Source organism: Convolutriloba macropyga, chromosome 2 (assembly GCF_964194025.1).
Source record: "Convolutriloba macropyga chromosome 2, txConMacr16.3, whole genome shotgun sequence".
NCBI lineage: Eukaryota > Metazoa > Xenacoelomorpha > Acoela > Convolutidae > Convolutriloba > Convolutriloba macropyga.
In genome coordinates, this window is record NC_134469.1 from 77,994,861 (window position 1) to 78,017,624 (window position 22,764).

Consider the following 22,764-nt stretch of genomic DNA (forward strand, 5'->3'; position numbering starts at 1 on the left):
AAAATACGTTTGCTATCTGCCAAAATAATACGCTTCTATTCATATGATAACGACTAAGTAATCAAAAACCGGCGGAGGTAAAATTTTATTTCAATGTTATACAAATTAACTTCAAAATGAGCCACCCTCGTACAAACTTCCCATTAAATACAAAGAAATAATTCCATGCACAAGTGCACAGACAAGATATGTTACAAGTACACTATATACATAACTCACTCTCATACACTTTCTCATCATCTCGTTTACAATATTATTCGCAGTATGAAATGATACGATGATATAGACTATTAAAAATGAAACCACAAGACAAAGATTACACAATTACTTTGTATAATGCAAAAAAATAGCAATAATCTTTGTATTTCATGCAAGGTTGTTATTTTTTCAGTACGTCTTTTTTGGTACACTGAAATATGTCACCCTATAACCACATCAAAAAATGCGAATGACAATTAGCTTGATTTCGCAGCAAAGATCAAGGCACCCTAAATTAAGCTTGAAGGCGAATTTTTAAAGATCTAAGATTGCTCTTTTTCCACCAAGTAGGTATTGATCTCAAATGGCTTTATCTGAATTCTCTCTTCGAATGTTTCTGAGATCCTCTGAATCCCGTTCAGCGTGTACTCTGTAAACTTCAGACGCTCGTGGTCGGTAGCAGGCTTCAGAAATTTGTCTAACTTGACCTCACCATCAGTTAAAGAGCAGTTAGTAGGCGCCAGGTTTCCTGACGATGCAACTCGACACGAATGACCCTAAAATATTCATTACGATTAGCATAGACTGTAAGCAATTAAAAATCAGAACGCCAGCAAAACTTGGGTCAAAAATGGTTATTAATATTTAAAGGCCCGCTATAAAAAATTCAGGAGTAGCAGAAGTAGTATTTGGTTGCCACCTCGTAAAAAGACTGTAACAACAATGAACCGAGTTGAAAAACAGACCAGAGCTACTAATGAGATTAATATAGAAATATATAGAGATATTATCGTTTTTATAACGTTGTGCCAATGAGTACAAGATTTGGTAATAACTTCAAAATAAAAACGTAGCAAACAAGTAAGCCCTCCTGATGAGTACAATCGGTGGAATTCGGCGTTGGAGTTTATGACACCCCTTGCAAATTATTGATTTGGTTTACAGTAAGTAATACAAAAAATAGAGAGAATGGAGAACACAAAAGAACCCCAAAAACATGTTTAAAATTTTAATAATTTTCGAAAAAATTAGTTTTGAATTACCTCTTGAGATGAAACTTTAGTATCAATTTAGAGAAATAGTCTCAATTTCTATCTGATCAGCTCAGTTTAGCCTGTCTGCTTTTGTAACTTAATTCCAAATCAAAAGTGGATTAAAGCTGGTAATAATCAAACATTGTCAAAAAAATTTTTCAACACATGTACTAATGTAGGCGACAACGACAGGCAAGGCCTCAATTTTGATTACTTCAACCCCTGGGGGGGGGGGGGGGGGGGGGGTGATTGTAGTCACCGATTTGCCGTATCAGTGCTTATTAAAGACCACTATCCCCACACTCCGTGACATGAATAAAACATGTCGCATAACATTCATGTCTATCAGTTACGTTAAACAATGGTCAACGTTTAGAGACAGCCCAACTGGTATTACTAACAAATCGATGGAAAATCATCAGCGCTTCCTTGGGCTCCAAACTCATAGTTCGGAAATTCAGAAGATGAACATCACAAGGCAGATGTCTAATCGAGAGAGGTGCATATCCTTGCGACATCAACATGTTGCCACCATTCTGATGCTCTGAAGGGACAAGCGGAATTAAAGGGTTGTTGAGAGCTAAGTTGGCCTGCTGGGACAATAAAGTTGGCCTGATTGCGTAATTTGAGGCATCTGTAGGCACGTCAGGAACCGTTGTGAAGAATTCAGGCACAATCCAGAAGTCATTCGGCGTAAGCTTATTATCACGTACACCTAAACAACATTACTATAATTTGTTGGGAAGCAATTTAATAAACCTACGCAAATGATGGGGGAGCAATTTAATAAACGTTGTCCCCATTGAGGGGGGGGGGCATTTGTTCGACACCCTTTCTTGATCGTTCTAACTAACTCAATGTGCGGGGAGGTCAAAATAATGAATATAACCGACTAACGTCGGGCGAATTGCTCTCGAACGACCGGCGAGCAGTTGGCTTCGTCCATAGCTAGCCACGGTTTAATGAGGCTAGCTTTAGATTAATTGAACGGGCGTAAGGTGAAAGCAGCGGGGGTGTACCACTAAAGGGGTGTAAAAGTGGATTGGGGGAGTGCGATCAATTTCTAAGAACCGCCCTTCACACCATAAGTATAAGTAAAACAGTTTCTGTTAATCGCATACTTGAAGACTACTTGAGGACCAGCTGAACGGATCTAATAGAACTTTATGCAAACTAAGCGCTACCTCTTTATCCCGTTTCTGAAGACGAAATTCAAATGGGTCAGACGAGAAATCGGCGGAGCAAAAAATTTTATAAAAGAGGATGAATATATTTGCTACTGCTACAAATTGCTTTTGAGAGCAATTAACAATGGTTTCCTGAAAAGTGCCTGTTGAGTAATTTATGATAAAAAACATTTCCATAAATAACTCATTGTTAATGAGGATCAGAGATGAGGACATTACGCCACAAAACAGCAGCTGAAGTGCGGCATCAACAAAGAGAGAGAGAGAGAGAGAGAGAGAGAGAGAGAAATAAAACGTGAACAAGAAAACGAAGGGAGGAAACCCTAACAGACAGAGAACGATATAGAGATAGGAACGTTTTCCGAGAGGGGATTCGAACCTGCAACTTCTAGTTTTCTAGCCTTGTTAGTGAATACATCAAATAGAAATACTGAAAGGGGCAAATTTAAAAACAGAAGTTTTCAACTTCGTGGTAAAAAGTTCAAAACCATTTTTTGTCTAAAAAATTCTGTCAGGTTACTCATCTCCAAGATTTAAAAAGTTTCGTTGGCCAGTAATGGTCGTTAAACTAAGAAAAGGAAAAAAAACTGAAAAATTTTGGAAACAATTGCCAATTTTAACAAAATCTTACTAAAATTCAAGATTTTATCCAAAACTTTCTAAAACTGTAGCCATAAAAAATACTGATCAACATTCCATTAACTTTTCAAACTATATAGCAGATTATTAATAAACCTTGGGGGAGGTCCTAGGGCACCTGGTTCTGGAAAAACAAAACCATAAAAAATTGCAAATAATTTAATAATTGCTAAAATTCGTGATATTAAAATCTTGAAAACATTCCATTACATCCATAAACTGAATAATGACTATAAAAGTCAAAAAATTTAAAAAAAAAGCAGAAAAAGTAAAAAAAAAAAATGCTAAAATTTGTGATGTTAAAATCTTGCAAGGCATTCCATTACACCTAGAAATTATACAGTAACTTTTTCCAACTCCTAAAGGAGGTTCCTTGGCTCTTGAGGCTGAAAAAAACCTAATAAACGACAAACTTTCAAACTTGAAAATAACGTGACATTAAAAATTTGAAAAATTATTCCATGGCCAACAAAAAATAGTCAGTAACTTATAATCAAACCGCTTAGGAAGTTTTCCGGCCCTGGGTCTAGAAGGAGCTGAATAAGGAAAAATAAATGTCAAATATTTGAAAAAATTCCACGTTTTGTCAAAATAAATGCTAAAATTCGTGATGTCAAAATGTTAAAACCATTCCATTACACTAGCAACTATGCAGTAACCTATTATTAAAACCTAGAGGAGGTTCTTTGACAACTAGGGCTAAAAAATAAAAAACTGTCAAAAAATTTCAAAAAGCTTGAAAATTGTGCAAAAAACTATAAAATTGCGTGTTTTTAGCGAGCGGTTGTTGGTCAGTAGCTAGAAACAGGGGGGGGGGGGGGCACCGAGGGCTGATGGGGGAGTGGGACAACAGTGAGGTGGGTAACAGCGCGGGGGTGGGGCAATAGTGGCGGGGGGTCAACAGTGGAGGGGTCTCAACCTCTAAGAACAACTCTTCACGCCATAAGTATAAGTCTCCAAAACAGTTTGAGCCGAAACAGAGCTGAAAGGCTCTAAGATTACTTAATGCCCGCTGGGCGCCACTTGTTTATCCCGTTTTTGAGGGCGAGAAGTCAAAAGCCTCAGACGAAAATCCGGTCAAGCGAAAAATCGCATAAAAAAGACCGACAGGGCTAATACGATTGCTACAAACTTCGTTTGAGAGCAATTAAAAACGTCAGGATCGAGAAAGTAACATGCGTTAATGTTTATTTAAACTTTGAGTGTATAAATGACACTAAGTTGTTAAACAGGACCAAGATTTAAAATAATCGGATAGTAAACTATGCGTGATTCTCAGTTCGGCTTAACTGTTTACCATTTAGCATACAGATTGTAGGAATAGCTGCGAAATAGACTTGCCTGCCGCATAATAGAGATAAAGACAGATAAAGATATGAGTTGGTAAAGTTCTTGCCGCCGCACGACAAACTATTTAAAAAACATTTAGCAATAAATAAAGCTTGTTAAAAATCATTCCGCAGGAGCCCTTTCATTAGGAATCTCTATTTTACAAACGAATTCCTTTTACCTAAAACTAATTCAGATTAAAATCACGTATGATCAAAATATAATCACCCAATGACAATAAAATTTTGCTATAAAGACAGAAACGACTTAACGCCGTTAGTGAGAGGACGAAGTCATTTAGAAAAATTTTCAGGGTTGCTGTGTGAACAAATATAACATAGATTAAGACGAAACAAAAAAACAGCCGAAAGACTCCAGAATCAACTCGAAGCAAAAATTAATTCACAATATGGCCAATTACTAACTGATAAAACTAACTTCATTATAAAATTCAATTGGAACCGACAAACAAGAAATAAATTATCAGGGGAAAAGCAAAGAAAAAACATTTTCCTGGAAAATTTTCATAACTTGCTACTCTGAAAGTATTGTACAAGAAAGATCGTCCTGCATAATTCAACTGTTTTCAAAATATGACAATCATGATTCGATTAGCGTAACTAACAATTCACTTAAAAAGACTAAAAAACCTGTTAATTATTTTAAATTTTCTATGAAAATTGAGAAGTCTCAATAACTATTCCAAACACAAGTCAACAAACAGTTCCTGCTATTTTATTGACCACGCGGCACTAAAATGCACTGAAAAAAAAAACATGAACACGATCAAGAAGTAGAACCAAAACTTGAAAAATGATTAATATACTTTATGAAATAAGCGCTATTAAACATATAATTGTACCCACTTAGTGACAAACATAGCCCGCAGATTGTCGGCAAATAGCAGCCGTTGACGTGCTAGACGCACATCGTGATTGAAAGAAAAACATACCCGGCAGACTGCCAGAAGAATGCCGCCGTTGATTCCAATCAGCATGATTGGGATTGAAAGAATAGAAGACATTGAAAAAAAAAGATTTTCGTACAAAAACATTTTTTAAGTCCGATTTATTTTGATGGCATTTCGTAGTTGAACATAACGTACTTCTGTTTCTTAGAGAGAGGCTACATGGCCTACTATCAATACCAATAAGTATTAGAGATGGTAACTAAGACTTATAGGAACGACGTTCAAATAGCGGGCATCTAAAATTGGGCTTTATGGGTTTATCCCGTTTCTACTTCTGACTTCAATTTTTATACTGACTCTGTTCATTTTGAATTGCTTTGCTGAGCAACTGATGTTCAAAATCACTTCTAGCAGAATGAGAGAAGAGAGAAACTAGCCTAGAGAAGTCAAAAAGATATCACGCAAAATGTTGAAAAAGCGGCAAAATGAGGTAAAGCGAAACATTTTTTTTATTCGACGAAGTAAAAAAAATAGGAGCGCTATAATAGCAGGCTGAGAAGATGAGGGCGGCTATTAAAAAGATTAAAATTGACAAAAAATTTTGAAGTTTCAAAACTTGTTCCAATTCGTCGTGCATTTTCAGTTAGATTCTAAAACCATACTTCCGCCTCTAAAGTGAGAGCTACTAAGCTTAATACTAATGTCAGCTAGCAATCGCTCTAATAAACTTTTATAACCTAATGCACTGTGCTGAGTGGGCTTTATCGTACTATCCCATATGTTTTGATTTTGCTCTTTTTACATTGGCCGTATTCACTACATTGCGTAATTCAATGCGTAAAAGAATTTAGAATCCATTCAGTTGAAACAGTGAGTGAGGCAAGTCAGAAGTCAAACGTGAAAATTTTGACTTATGTAAACGAAAAACGTGATCAAAAGGTAAAGCGAATTGAAAAAAAGGAGAGCGCCTAAATAATAGCCGTTTGAGAGGCTGACGGCGGCTATTAATAACACTACCAACAAATCTAAATAAACAATTGAAAATGAACAAATTATTCAGGAAGGCAGAAAAACGGAATAACAAGTCAAAAACCGTCGTAATCACAAAAAGAGCTCAACATTTCATATAAAACTCTAAATTATGATTCAGATAGTCAAAAATGTTCCTAAACGTATAGTAACCCCTTAATATGTCTTAAAAATAACCGCAAAAGCTCCGTAGATCTGCAGTCTCAAAAAGATGGTAAAAGAAACTGACCAAAAAAGAAGCTTTTGTAAAATGCTGAGCTGTTGTATTTTTAAAATAACGTATTACTGATTCTATTAGCTGCCCTTAAATACCCTACAGTTAGAGTGACACACAATCATTTGACCTTAACTAATTGAATTAAAGCAAAGAAAAATCAATTTCAGAGTGAGGAATACATTTTTGAGTGTGAGGCAAATCGCATGTGACCAAAAATTTAATCACGCGAATAAAAAAATTAATCTTCACTAACAGTGAAAAATGACGTCACGCACGCAATTCAGTTGAAGTTGCATGAACGAATGAACAAAAAGCAGATTTGAAGGTGACTGTGACGTCATATGGTCGTAAGAAAAACTCCAAGAGTTGACAAAATAAAAAGTTGACAAAATAAAAAAAAATAAGAGAAGGCCAATAACAGCCTCATTTATCGCTTTGCGGTTGTTAATCAAAAACTAAAAGAACTGCTTCGAAAAAGCACTGCTCAACGAAAAAATGTTCAACTACTTTTGCTCTCTCGCGAAAACCGCTATGAAGATAAAATCAGTCTCTCTTCTCTCTGCTCCTCAGCTCCTTCAGCCTGACTGGACTATTCAAAATCAATCTAAAAACATTCCCTCAGCCCGCACCTGACAATACGTCCAATGCCAAATTCGCCAAAAAAAATCAATGACCCTAGCTTCAAGAGTTTTCACTTCCACACTTATGTTAGCTACATGGTACAAAATTGCCAAAAAAGATGCAGTCGCAGAATGAGTGTTGAGCAATTCTGACATCTTTTGAGAACAATTCGTCTGTTTCCTGTCAACCAATTGAGCGACAAAAATATTTTTTAAAGGAGCAACTAACTTTCTAAATATTTTTACCACCTGAACGACTGCGACTCATCTCTGTTACAAGGAGAGCAATCCAATCATTATAAGTGAGAGAACAATCGTGCTTTATTTTCAAGGCCCCTTGATTTGAAACAGACGGCATTTATCACCAGGATTCACTAATTGTAGGCGAACAATTGTCTTCATGATTAACTAAAGGGCCTGGTTGACTTTGTAATTTACTTTGTTTAACCAAACTATTTCGATATCAGGCTTCAATAATGAACAAAATTCAATTTATAATAACTAATGTCATAAAAATTCTCTGGTATTGAACAATTAACTCACCAGAGACCACAGTTTATGACAAAATCAGTTTAACTTAGATTGCTGAGCTGAGCAACTGCTATTTTAGACTCAAATTAAGCAAAGTGAGCGAAGAATAAAATTACTCAATACAATTCAAAGATTCCACGACAGGTGTTGCAAAGCTGGTAAATCGAAACAAACTACTGATCTACGGAGTCAAGAAAAATTGCAGAACATGTCCTGAATAATAATAAATCACGCCCCGAAACGACTAGAAAATGAGCTTTGACAATGAGCAAAAAATCGATCAAAACAAAAAAACAGTGCACACAGAAATTAAATGGCCATACATTGATTTTCCAAATTCGAGATAGTTTCTGAAACCATTTTCGGGTCAATTTTTCAGGAAAATGTGGAAAAGGAGCAAAAAGCTGGTTAACTTTTCAAATCTGCACAAAATGACGACACCAATTATAGCTTTTAAGCTTCTTTGAAGCCACCTCACTCAGAAGAATATGCCCCTCCATACTTTTTAGGTTTACATCTTTATACTGGCAAATTAATAGCATTGTCTGACTCAAATAAGCGACAAAATACTTCAACTGCCATCAATTAGCATCCTTTCATTTTCTGCGAGCTGATTTTACAAGGAGCTCAATTCGACCACTCTTACTACATCATAGTAAACTAATACATGGCAGAGCAAACATTCAGTCAATTTAATTCCGATTGGCAACATTATGCGACACTAAGCACAGGTGCATTGAGTGTTTACCTTGTCCAACTCCTCTTGAGTCGTCCTGATTAAGTCGTCTGTCCAGAATGATGTCGATCATTCCATCTGGACCAATTCCTGCACCAGCAGATTGAGCGGAATGCACTGACAGTCGAGAAGCTCCGCTAACACTGTTTATTATCATCTGAAATTTTACAAAATGCATCACTGCATTTTGTTCTAAGTTTGTATATTTAGTGTTTATGGCCGTGAGAATAACTCTAAATACATAATATCACATTTGAACAAAAACATTTAAAAAATCCTCTTATTGATCAATGAGTAGTAAACGAACGATAACGACCTACTTCCTTTGCTTAAAATTTCTTTATTAAAAAAGTTCTGAAAGGCCGTTTTTCCATAATCAGAAATACAATGTAATCTGCCGCCCACGTAATAACATAGTCGGCAGATTGCCGGAATAGCTGCGAAAGAATAGACCTGCGTGTCGTATGATAGAGATAGAAACAGAGACAGATCTAAATTGAAAAAAAAAATCGACGCCACTCAAAAAGCTAGGAAAAAACATTCAACGATAAATTAATAAAGCTTGTTAAAATTCATCCCGTAGAAGCCTCTTATTAGGGACCTTTACTGCACATATGAATTCCTTTGACCTTAAAAAAAATTCAAATTAAACTTAAGTTTTAAAGTGCAAAAGTCATTTAATTGAGTGAGGCAAGTCAATTGTGATCAAAATCTAATCACGCAAAAACTTTTGCTAAAGAGAGCGAGAAATGACGTCACGCGCGCAAACGCCGTTGGTGAGAGGAAGATGTCATTCAGAAAAAGAGCGTCAGACGACGAAACAAAAAAAAATAGCAGGACAAGTCCTGACGTACAATTCAAAGAATTTTCATTGACTAAACAGAAAACTAGACCTAGAACGGACTATGAATGAATTGGGAAAACTATTTAGAAAAAAATCCGATCCAGAAAATCGAAAAAACAGAAAAAATCAAAGCGAAATTTCCGCATGTGAACAAAAAACCGCTAGCGAGAAAGCGAATTTTTGTTCAAACACCGTTTTCTCACTCTGTTTTAAATTTAGAGCAAAAAAATTTCACGCCGCAAACTCACTTGCTTTTTCGCTCCATTTCCCGTTTCGGCGTGACCAAAATCACTAATCCAATTTGACTTCAGAAATCATGAAAATGTGTGAACAGATCTTCAAAAACATAGCCGGAAGAATTCCGGAAACGACTCGAAGGAGAAAATTGCCCACACTTATGACTAAACAACTAGGACAATTGTGTGAATCTTGAGCCTCCACAAACGCCCTAAAAAATTTAAGGAAGAAAAGAAACGGCATTCAAAAACAAATTGATTTAAAAAAATTGGAAAAATTTAATGAGTTTTTTTTAATAGTGCAAGGAAACATAAAGCCGAGTAAAATTCCTTTCCAATTAGGGCAATGAAAAGCTCGCAAACAAATGGGCAAGTCATAATAGGCTAAGAAACTTGTCTAAGACTAAGAAAAAAGAAACTGCAAAAAAATAAGAAAAATGATTTAAAATTTCTCAATTTTTCTGTCAATTTTCCTAAGAAAAAAATGAGTTACATCAATAAAACTTTATCCAGTTGGTAGCTGAAAGTTCCTTATGTTACAAGCTTCTATTCAAATCCCACTTAGAGCATTAAAACAAAAAACAGGCAAAAAATCATTAAATTTCTTCTAAAAATCAGCAAAACTGATCGAAAACCTCCAAATGAGCATTAAACTCAAAATTAACTACTTGAAACCTTCAATTCCTATCAAAACAAGCCTGAAATTAATACAATATCATAATCAAACCTCATAACCATCAAAAGTTTCAAAAGTTTCAAAAAGTTTTATAAGCCGCACGTGAACAAAAAAAATTTCGCTCGCTTAGAGAAAATTTTTTCACACATCAATTTCTCGCTCTCTCAAAAACAGCGGTATGAACAAAAACCACTCTCTTTTTGCTCCGCTCTTCACTTTTGTTCTGCACCAAAATCACTCCAAATTTCTTCACGCGTTTCGTTTCCCGCTTCAAAAATCACTCCAATAAAATTGATTTAAAAAAGGACTTCTCCAATACTCCTCTTCGAGTCGTAATAAAAAAAGACAGCGCCCCAATACAATTCAAATTCTTTGAATTGTAAAAAACCAAGAGCACCGCAATATAGCTCCGCTCAGCTTACAGCTTCGCAGCTATAAATATATTGGATCAATTCTTTCCGCAGCTCAGATCATAAAACCTTGTTCATACCTGAGACGGCATAGGGAAGAAGCTAGCTTGAAGTGGCAGGTCAGGAAGAAATTGTCTTCCTTGCATTTGAAAACCATTCAAGTCAGTGAAGAAACGTTTGTTGAGGACCCCGTTGCTCTGTCTCATAAGTTCTGTCCCATCAATCCTCATGGCAAGTTCCCGATTGGAGAGTGGTCTCACATCCACAAGATTCGAAACCATGATCGAATAACCGTCCAAACCTAAACAAAATTAGTTCTGATGTCACGAATAAAAAAAATTAGTAGGCTCTCCTTCACGCTACATCTATTGTATCCAAAACTATTTCCGATGTAGCGCTCAAATTTTAACTTCATATGAACAAACTCCAACCTTCATACATATAGGATCAATCTCGTTTTTTTGGAATGTTTCATTTTACGCAGTCGACAAATTTTGCTTTCTCAAGCCAATGTGACAAACCTAGACGTGCTTTTGCCTTCAGTGGTTTGTCAAGATTTAAAAGAGGCGTTTCGAATCATTACAATTTACATATAACATAGACATAGAAAAGGCGTAAAAAATCAATTGTATTTGGATATTCTAGCGGGGGGGGGGGGGGGGAGCCCCGACTGAAACTTTGCGTCTTTAAACCCCCCCCCCCCCCCCCGCCGCCAAACTATTCCCCCTTTTTGGTAAATACAGAGTACAGTTTTATGACTACTAAGCTGGGGGTGCTATGATGGTATGACTACACTATGAGTGTTTTATAAGTGCCAATGAGACCCGGAAATTTCGGGCGTTTGATTTGCTCGCTGTGATTGATACATTTCAATGTTGTCTCAACTGACTAAACTCTGAAGGTAACACCTTACCCGGGGAGTTATGAAGTCTGATAGAATGGAGCATGTTATCCAGTTTGACTGTGACCCTACTGAACAGAGGTCCCCTTTCAACAACCATTGGGGGTGCTAGAGATGGAAGGGGAGTCGGTGGTCCTCCAGGGTAGAACAGATAAGCGCCACCTCTCTTCACTTGGTAGGCTGCAAAGCTTAAGCCAACCCTCATCACTTTGTCAGTATTTCTGTCTTCAATTGACATGAGAAGTCCGTTATCTCCGAAAGACAAGATGTAGTGGTAATTCGATAGCTAAAATGAAACAATCAATTCATAATCTAATAAAGGTACTTTGTCGACACCGAAGCCAATAAATTAAGTTTCTGACCTCCCGAATGCAATATATAAACTTAACCGACTAACGTCGGGCGAATTGCTCTTAAACGACTGGCGAGCGGCCGGCTTTGTCAGTAGCTAGCCACGGTTTACTGAGGCTAGCTTTAGCTTGATTCGACTCTGCAACTTTTAGTTTTCTAGCCTGATTAGTTAATAAATCAAATACAAAAAATCTGATATTTTAAAAAAAATGAAAAATATTGCAAAATTAAAAAGAAAAGTTTCCATATTTCACAGCGAAAATTCAAAACCAATTTTTTGTCTCTGGAGTTCTGGCAAGTAACCAATCTGCAAGACTTGAAAAATTTTGTTGGCCAGTAATGATCGTTGACCTCAGAAAAGGACAAAAATATTGAAAAATATTGAAAACAATCGTAAAATTTAACAAAATCTTGCTAAAATTCAACATATTAAAATCTTAGAAAATCTTGAAAACAATCGTAAAATTTAACAAAATCTTGCTAAAATTCAACATATTAAAATCTTAGAAACTACAATTTCATTGTCTCAAGAGACTATCCAGTATCCCTATGTCAAGCTTTAAATAGTTTCACTGGCTCATAAAGATCCATAAACTTGCAACATAATAATTTTCTAAAAATTTGAAAAAATTAAATTTATCAAAAAACTGCTAAAGCTGGAGTCATTAAGTATTGATAACCATTCCAAAAACTATGCAACAGCTTATCATACCTTGGAGGGGGTCCCTAGGAACCTCGTGCCAAAAAAAATTCAAAAAGATTAAAAAAACTTAAAAACGCAAATATTTTAAAAATCGCCTAAATCAATGATATTAAAATCTTGAAGAACATTCTATTACATCTAAAAACTACAAAAGTTATGTGGCTTTTAAGGCTTGAGAAACCTAAAAAATTTCAAAAAAAATGCAAAGTTTATCAAAAAATTGCTGAAGTTTGTGATAAAAATTTAAAAAGTAATCTAAGCCCGAATTTAGAAAAAAATCAGAAGTAACTCATTAACAAATCTTTACGGAAGTTTTCTGACTACAGAGGCTGAAAAAACCCGAATAACAATAAAAGCCAAAAAAAAAATTTAAAAATACACCATTTGTAGAAAAAAAAATCCTAAAATTCGTGATATCAAAATCTTGAAAAAACATTCCATTACATCTAGAAAATATGCAGTAACCTATTGACAAACCCTAGAGGAGGTTCCTTGGCTCTTGAGGCTGGAAAAACTTAAAAAATGACAAAAATTTTCCAAAAAATTTGAGGAAAAAATTGCTATAATTTGTAATATTAAGTTAAAAAAATTTCATAGCATATAAAAATTTCCCCCTTAACTTATTATTAAACGCTAAGGAGGTTTTTCGGCCCCTGCGTCTGGAAAGACGTGCATAATGAAAAATAAATCGAAAATTGCACGTTTTGTCAAAGGATTGCTAAAATTCGTGATGTTAAAATGCTGAAACCATTCCACTACCACTAGAAACTATGCAGTAACCTACTATAAAACCCTAGAGGAGGTTCCTTAACACCTAGGGCTAAAATAACTCAAAAAAAGTCAAAAATTTTCAAAAATAGCAGGCAGATTGCCAGAAAATAGCCGCAATAGCTTCGTAGAACTGCAGTCTCAAAAAAGACAGACCAAAGAAATTCGTCTTTTCATTGAAGGATGATTTGTTATATTTTGATTTAAAATCTGCATAAGTTTTTGCTGCCTCTATTAGCTGCTCTCAAAAAACCTTCATTTAGAGTGACGCACACCCATTTGACCTGATCTCTTTGAATTAAAGTAAATAAAAGTCAATTTCAAAGTGAGGAAGTCATTTTTGTGAGTGAGGAAGGTCAAGTGTGACCAAATATTTAATCACGCGAATGAACGCAAAAACTCGCTCCACTAAGAGCGGAAAATGACGTCACACATGCACTTCAGTTGAAATTGCATGAACGAATGAATAAAAAGCAGTTTTGAAGTGGTTGTGACGTCATATGGTCGTAACAAAAATCGCGACGACGAAATAAAAAAAACCAAGAGAAGGCCAATAATAGCCCCAGCTATCGCTGTGCGGCTATTAAAAAGGTTGAAAATTGCAAAATAGTATAAAAACGCGTGTTTTTAGCAAGCGGTTGTTGTCAGTAGCTAGCCGCGGGGGATGGGGGTGCACCCGCGGGCTGATGGGGGGCAACAGTGGGGGTGGAGGGCAACAGCGCGGTGGGGGGGGGGGGGGGTGGCAATACTGGGGGGTCAACAACAGTGGGGGTGTCTTCAACCTGTGGGGGTGTCTTCAACCAAGTCTCCAAAACGGTTTGAGCTGAAACAAAGGTGAAAGTCTCTAAGAGCACTTAATGCCCGCTGGGCGCTACCTGTTTATCCCGTTTTTGAGGACGGGTCACACGAAAAATCGGTCAAGAAAAAAAAATCGCATTAAAAAAGACCGACAGGACTAATAAAATTGCTATAAACATCGTTTGAGAACAATTAATAAGCTTAGAACGTTACAGGACACTCACCTGAAAGCTTAAAATATTAACTGGGATATTGTGTTCTTTTGCTTTTAGCGTCAGAAGATACCAATGCAGCTCGATCTATTTTAGGATTTTCAGTTCGCTCCTGGTGGAGCTCGCAAATCATATATTAAAGTTCTTTTATTGATTAATAAGCACTTCTTATTGTGACTTAATTCTATCCTTATGTTGGATGAGTTTATATTGCGGTAGCCTTAGGGTCAAGAGCAATCTCATTACACAGCTGAATGAGCGCAGAATTTGACTTTCATTAATTGTTTCCCACTCTTAACTTGTCTCCCATTGTATCATATTATTTGTAGACATTTCTCAGTGACCAATACTTCACACCTACAACATGCAAATTTATATGCTCTCTAAGCCTGTTTAAGGGTCTGAATTCAACTATTTTGTTTTCTTGTTTAATTATTTAACATTATCACATCATAACAGCAGACATTACCTTAAAATCTCGAGGATCTGTATTGACAATTTTGAAGCCACTCTGAGGGAACCGACCATCCACAGAATCCTGAACTCGCATAGCGTAAACAGCTGTCCTAGCAGTCACTTTCGAATCAACTTGTTTCTTGTGGACAATAAAGTATTTGTTTAAGGATAGAGGCGCCATGTTGATTGTGAAGAACAGTTCGAACACATTCGCCTCCATTTGAAGGGTCCCTACATCTGTCAACCACTTGGGAGCAATTTGAGCATGAATCTTATTGCCCGCCGCACATTGCACCTAACAAATTACGCGATTTCGACAGATTTTGAATCTGTCAGATACCTTATATCATCAGGCCCGGTTAGGAGTTTGAAACGGAAAACTCATTTGGTCAAAAAACATAATTGTTCTTTATTGACAAGTACCAGCGACACCTTCAACACAATACGAACTAGGTAAAAAAAAACCCTATGGCTTCTAAACAGAGAGTGACTTGCGGAAGAGCTTTTCCGTCAGATTATCGATAGACAAACTTGAAGTTAAAAAATGAAATTGATTCATTAGCTTCCCATTGAAGTTTTCCAATATAACAAGAAATGCACACAGTGATTTGGAAATTTTATCATTTAATATCTAACAAAGTTCTGGCAAAATTAATTAGCTCATAAGATTATACACTCCAGACTTTAACTTCGAAAGATAACAGAAGAATTGAATTTTATTTTATAGTACACGAGATTATAAGTTGCACGATTAAAAATTGGAATCACTGGGTAACAGAACTACGAAGAATCACACAACCTCTGAAATACAAACATTATTGGTTATCACATTAACAAATTGCTGTACCTCAACATCGGCAGAATCCACAATGACAGAGACAATCTGCTGTCGTTGATAGCCCAGAGAATTGTAGAACACAATCACTCTCTTCTCATCATAAATTAAACCCTTGATCGGGATAAATTTAGGACCCAAGTTCAATTCAGGAACACTTTTGGAATCGTCAACCACGAGGGAATTGAAATCAGAGATCGAAGTTTTGGTCAAAGAATTGCTTGAGGAGATCAAATACTCGCCACTACTTGCAATCACTTCATTGGCATTGCGGAGAGCATTGAAAAGTTTGTTCGAGTAGTCCGTCACTACATGATCCTAAACAGATTCAATTGCAAATCAAGAAGTCAAGCGTCAAAAAGTCACTCAAGTGAAATCGAAAGAATGTTCCAGAACAAAACCGTCAAGTGAAAATTTTGCATAACGAAAGACCAAAACGATTACACTAATTGCTTCAGACTTCGTCCGATAGCGATTAAAAAGAACTGTTGTAGGTTGTTGAATGATTATTTGTTGGTTTTCACAGGGTTAGGATTTCGTAGCACCTTTCCTAAGGGCACAACGTTTAAGACATAAATAATGATTTCAAAACGCAATAAATTTACGGAACTGAGGTTCGCGTATTTGTACCTCGCTTCCAACCAACCCCGCGTTAGTTTCTTCACGCATTCTTATTAAATATTTAGAGAAACGAATCATTAAAAACAAAACTAAGTCTTCAGCGTACCTTGGCAGTTCCAGTTATGCCATCGTGATGTTGAAAGACACCTAGATTTCGCCTGGACTCTGTTAACTTTTTAAACAGTTCCGTAGCTGTTCGCTTCCATCTTGATGCATACTGATGGCTTTCATCAATAAGAAAGTTTGCCATTGAAAAGATAACTTCAGCGGACCTCAGCCTGGCTTCCAAGATTCGATCGAGTTTCTTGTAGAACGCTCTTGATGTAAAGTATCCAGACCAGTAGTCGTCATTTCGATCGGAATAGGTGAAGAAATCGCCACTGAAAACAAAGATCAAACTTCAAATTGATATATTAGGAGCAGGCTGGAAATAATACAGAAAAACGAAGAGAAAAGAACGGATGAGACACATGTGAATGTTGACTTAGACAAATATAGCCGGCAGATTGTCGGAAAAGCTGCGAAATAGACTAGCGTGCCGTGCAATAGAGATAGAAACAGATACAGAAATGATTCGATGAACTATTCGCACCACCTAAAAACTTTTTAACCTTTAACTATTAACATTTTCAACGATTAATTGGTATGGCTCAATCAGTTTAATTCCGCAGAAACCTCTATAAGAGACAAGAATAACAAATCATTTCTCCTCACATTTTCCCCTCGAAATTAAACTGAACTTATTCAATTTCTCTAAGTGAAACAAATAAAAAGATGAGCGTAAGACCTAGCCGCGCGGAAAATAGCCGCGATAGACCTCTTTGAGCTGCATTGGAATTGAAAAAAAAGCAAAGAACAAAGAGAGCTAAATTGATCACCAAGTATTTTTGAGAATTCTAAAGGACAGATTCGGAGGTTGTTATATGACACAGGTAGTAAAAAACTCCATAAGAACAGCACTTTAAAAATTGTATATCTGAGATGAAAAGTTCCAAAACTCTCATCCTCAAAATTTGAGCACTTAAGATTTTTGGTACACTTTAGATGTACCATATTGATCTTTAATTAGGAAACGCTTTCAAAATTTGCAGTTCATTAACTGAAAGCAGAAATTCACTTTTTCTAGTGCGGTAGGTCCAAAACTAATGACCTTAGAATCAACTTTTTTCCATCGTGCTACAACATCAAACTATGACAGTCAACAAAGCACATGATCCTATATGCGCAAAATCAAACCAAAAACAACCAACTAACGTGGGGACGAATTGCTCTCAAAAGACCGGCGAGCGGTTGACTTCGGAAGCAGCCAGCTGGGGCTTAGGGATTTTAGTAATACGAGGGTGGATGGGCGGAGTAGAGTGATGGTGGAAATAGGGCTGAACGACATGGGTTTCAAATTGGCAGGTCTAGAGAGGGGCGAGTTGGGGGAGGGGGGTGCTGACTGAAGGGGGGTCAAAGTTCAAGATTAGGCAACGCCCTTGGCACCATGAATTTGACGCCTCAACCAGTTTCGGTGAATGACATACTTAGAGACTAGTTAATGCATAAGGCACCAAAAGAAATGCTCAGCCACTTAAAGCCCTTTAGGCTTCACCTGTTGATCCCGCATTCGAGAACGAAAACGGGTCAGGGCAAAATTGGCCAAGCGAAAAATCGCATAAAAGACCACAGGACAAATATAATTGGTACAAACTTCGTTCGAGAGCAGTTGAAAAAATTGAGCCACAATTTTAAGGATTTTCATTGACTAACTAAAAAACTACACCTTAAAATGACTAGGAGATGATTTCAAAAAGCATTTAAAAAACGATAAAATTCAAAAAACCGTAAAAATAAGTCAAATTTCCCCACGTGAAAGAAATCACAACGAAGAAAGCGAATTTCTGCTCAAACGCCGTTTTCTCACTACTTTAAAATAAGAGTACACGAGTTTTAAGATTCAAAACCATTCGCTTTTTCGTCCCAGTTTATTCGCAAAATGACTAGTCGGATTTGACTTCAAAAATCATGAAAACGTATAAACAGATCTTAAAAAGACAGCGCTCCAATACAATTCAAATCCTCTGACTTAGAAAAAAAACATACCCGGCAGATTGCCGGAAAATAGCCGCCATTGATTCCATTAAGCATGATTGGGATTGAAAGAATAAAGATTTTTTAAAAAAAAGATTTTTGTACAAAGACATTTTTTAAGTCCAATTTATTTTGATGGCATTTCGTCGTTGAACATACTTCTGTTTCATAGAGAGAGGCTACAGGGGCTACTATCAATACCAATAAGTATAAGAGATGGTAACTAAGACTTATAGGAACGACGTTCAAACAGCGGGCATCTAAAATTGGGCTTTATGGATTTATCCCGTTTCTATATCTGACTTCAATTTTTTATACTGACTCTGTTCATTTTGAATTGCTTCGCTGAGCAACTGATGATGAAAATCATTTTTAGCAAAGTGAGAGAAGAGAGAAACTAGCCTAGAGAAGTCAAAAAGATTTCACGCAAAATGTTGAAAAAGCGGCAAAATGAGGTAAAGCGAAACATTTTTTTGTTCGATGAAGTAAAAAAACATAGCAGGACAAGTCCTGACGTACAGTTCAAAGAATTTTCTAAACTAGAACAGAAATTTAGACATAGAACGGACTATGAATGGATTGGGAAAACCATTTAGAAAAAAATCCGATCCAAAAAATCGAAAAAAGTAAAAATCAAAGTGAAATTGCCGCATGTGAACAAAAAACCACTAGTGAGAAAGCGAATTTTTGTTCAAACACTGTTTTCTCACTACTTTAAAATTGGAGCGCAAAAATTTCACGCCGCAAAACCACGCGCTTTTTCGCTCTAATTCCTGTTTTGGGCGTGACCAAAATCACTACTCCAATTTGACTTCAAAAATCATGAAAATGTGTGAACAGATCTTGAAAAAAAAAGACAGCGCCCCAATACAATTCAAATTCTTTGATTTTGTAAAAAAAAAATAGGAGCGCTATAATAGCCGGCTGAGAAGATGAGGGCGGCTATTAAAAACTACGATCAAATCAAAATAGCCTCACTATTGCTTCGGAGCTATTAAAAAGAAGACCGCAACATTGCTACGCTCAGCTCAGCTATAACTAGCATCGAAGGACGAGGACAGTGCATGCTAAATAACCCACACGTCCCACGCTCGCCAAAGATGAACAACAACTAAGCACGATCAAAATATATATTGAAGGAAAATAGAAAATGTTTGGAACCTCAAAGTAGATATCTTTTGCGATGATTGCTGCAGTCGATCATGTGCCAATTGGAAGTATTCACTTAGAGTTCCCCAACGAATGTGGGTGTTGAACTCGGGGTGCGAATTCACATACTCCATTATCTTCTCATTGTTCTCGAACACAGATCGACATTCGGATGATAATCGATAGCTGAAATAACCCACATCCACTTAAGACGTGATAGCAGACTCAAGACGCTGAAAGTTTCATAGGGTCTGTTGCTCTCAGATCCAAATCAATTCCTAACTATGTTTGTTATACTATTAACATTCTGATGTATTATTGTCTTGCTAAACCTTAAAGGTGGGTGGGTTCAAATAAAATCGATAAGGGTCAAGTTGAATGTTTAAATCCTCAAAAAACTTGACATAACGGCAAAGATATTTAAAACTCCCCAAGACAATGGAAGCATACGTCATGAAAATGAGATTCTGTCATATCAAATCAATAAAGTCCAATAAAAAACTGATTCTGTTTGGTTCATAAAACGGTAACTTCGCTATGGTTCCACGGATACAAGAATTGACAATTTCCAGGATTATGCATTCTTACGAGAAGTCTTGTCCTATGGCGACGAGGATGACATTGGACTTGTAGATGCTGGCCTTCTTTTTGTACTGACTCACTACACTGGTTGCTCTCTCCCTCACATTCTCAGTCGTCACCACCTAGGAAAGAATATCATTACCCTCATTTAATAACAGTACATCAATTGTTTTTAACAATTGTTAACACCAAGAAAACTACACAGTAATAAACAACACCTTAAAATCAAACACAACTGACTAATATTTGCGTAGTTTCTCTAAAAGGACAAGTCGGGCGAGGTAGGTGAGGGGAGGGGGTTACATTTAACAAGAGTTTCCAATTATGGATATAAGGGGGGGAGGGGGGGTGGTGTTACATTTCACAAGGGGTTTCCAATTATGGGCATAAAGGCTATAATAGATCACTGAATTCATTCAAACTGAGAAAACTTATGACAATTACTCGTGTTTCGTGTACAGTACAGTGGTGATCATTAATAGCTTGCGAGTTTGCGTGACAAGCATTTCAATCTTTACTGAACTGAAAATATTTGAGGTATTGGTAACAATGAAAACAGTCAGTATTTTTGATGTTAAGAGCAGGAAACACAACAACAGTCAAAACAGAATAAAAGCGCACACATTGCAACTTACGGTAGAGATTTCTCAGTCACTGAAAGAAGAATAGATTAAATATACGTAAATCATTAATAGATCAAGTCAACATTTGTTAGCTTACGTCAACGCTAGTCAAATTAAGCTTCAATTCTTGTAATTTCAGATAGATAGATCAATTCAAGTTAGTATCAGTAATGAAAAAGTTTGACAAAAATTTTGTTTTGTGTTAAGAACAGTCTGAATAACCAGTCAAGCGCTGATAAATGCGTTTTTTCACAAAAGTACACAATGATAATTCGTTCCTCGATTCATACTCAATTTTTGCAAGTCTATCATGAATCCAAAAGACTTCAGACATTCAAAAATGTTTTTCAAAAAAATCCCAGGCTGTTGCTCAAATCAGCCAGCCATCGCAAACAGATTTCTGTTCGCAAAAATTGGTCCAGAGATTTCTGATCTCGTCTCATTTTGGATCTTTTCCGTTTGTTCCCCCAGCTTAGTGGGCGCATATTATTTGCACCCCAGACGCAAATACCATATATTTACAAAATGATTTACTATGTAATGGTACGGGCTCTGTATCTGGGGGGCGCATAATGTAGTGGGGGGGGGGGGGGGGGCACACGGAGATCCCTCATTTTCGAAGTTGATCAACTTTCTGCCATCTTTAAGGCTATGCTTACTATTGGTCGCTTGCCATAGCACCCCCATGCCTGTCCAGTATTAAGTCTGGCAAAATCAAACTGGCAGCACACTTGCTTATCAGGTCCACACTGGTCCAGCGTACAGTACGAGTTAAAGGTTAACATGTGAGTGAACATGTCAGTTGAACCAGCCAAATCCCAATTCTGTCTCCAGTTGAACTCCAGACTCCTATGATTGGCCAGATACTTCTTCACCAAATAATGCGTCCTTTGGACTATCATGTTCTTAAACCCCATTCTCTTTCTCAAATATGCCACAGTTGAGCTTTGCCCAAACGGGTCAATAGACCAGGCTGCCTTGGCCATAGCTCCCAAGTTGTTTTTGATGAAATGGTTTCCCTCTATTATTTGATCGACCATCGCATAGAGGTACGTGTTAGCCTCATCCTCCATTACCCATCCAGCAGTCACAAACTCCACTCGACCTTCATCAACAAGAGCCTTCATTCGATTTCTCATACTGCTCGAAGCTCGTTCCCACCACACGGAAAAGAATGATATCTCGGCCCACACAAATTTCCGCCTGAAACAACACCTTACTCTTAAAACTTCTAATCCGGGTCCTTGCCTAGTCATGAGATAATCTCATGACTTATATGCTCACAATCATTACTTGCTAAGTTCTGCTAACGATTAAAAAAATCAAGCTCTATCATAATAGTACCACCAACTAAACATAACCGACTAAACGTCGGAAGAATTGCTCTTGAACGACTAGTGGGAGCTCTAATCAATTGCAGCCTGCTTCAGTCGGGGGGGGAGCCTAAATGGGACTAAGAAGTTCTATAGTGGGCTTCAAATAACCACATTAGAGGTTAACATATACCACTATTAAGATTTAAAGTAAAAAATGACACCAGTTTCGGCGCACTTTTCATTTGACTTTTAGTATTAAATTGCCGCCAATTGAGTTCAGCTGCTTGAAATTGTGATTGAGAGGGAATTTTAGATCACGCGAAATGCAAAAAGTCAAGGGCGCAAAAGTCACTCGAAAAGTCAAAATTGTCAAGCAAAAATTTTGCATAAAAAAGACACACACGTTTACAATAATTGCTATTAACTACGTTCAAGAACAATTAAAAACTTCGCATCGTTATGGTTTGTTCCTCTGACATTAACAAGTCCGAGCACGTCGGTATAAATGTGATTTTTTGAATATATCAAATAAAAAATAATTCTATCACTTTTAAATTAACCAAATAGCACCTACTTCATCAATGACACTATTATCGGCCTGAAAAGTGCTTTTTTAAATCTATAAACAGCAGCTTGAACACCTCACCATTCAAAAAACTTTTACAGAATGAGGAATATTTCGATGGAAAATTATTAGACAGATTTTGTCATTCAATTGTTTTTATTTGCCAGTAGTAATCACCTCACTAAGGGAAAAACGAAAAAAATAGGTTCAAATTT

General features: G+C 36.8%; 1 protein-coding gene across 1 annotated transcript in view; it reads right to left on the minus strand.

The window, feature by feature from the left end:
- Positions 1–71: 71 nt before the first annotated feature.
- LOC142334731 (alpha-mannosidase 2-like) overlaps positions 72–22,764 on the minus strand; it is a 32,907-nt gene continuing 10,214 nt past the window's right edge. The window contains exons 3-13 of the mRNA XM_075382992.1: positions 21,328–21,871; positions 20,052–20,167; positions 19,476–19,649; positions 16,348–16,621; positions 15,633–15,938; positions 14,799–15,080; positions 11,510–11,783; positions 10,677–10,897; positions 8,443–8,587; positions 1,634–1,947; positions 72–755 (exon numbers count right to left, since the gene is read on the minus strand). Of these exons, the coding sequence (XP_075239107.1) occupies positions 522–755; positions 1,634–1,947; positions 8,443–8,587; positions 10,677–10,897; positions 11,510–11,783; positions 14,799–15,080; positions 15,633–15,938; positions 16,348–16,621; positions 19,476–19,649; positions 20,052–20,167; positions 21,328–21,871 (2,884 nt within the window). The 3' untranslated portion in view covers positions 72–521. The remainder of the gene's footprint in view (positions 756–1,633; positions 1,948–8,442; positions 8,588–10,676; positions 10,898–11,509; positions 11,784–14,798; positions 15,081–15,632; positions 15,939–16,347; positions 16,622–19,475; positions 19,650–20,051; positions 20,168–21,327; positions 21,872–22,764) is intronic.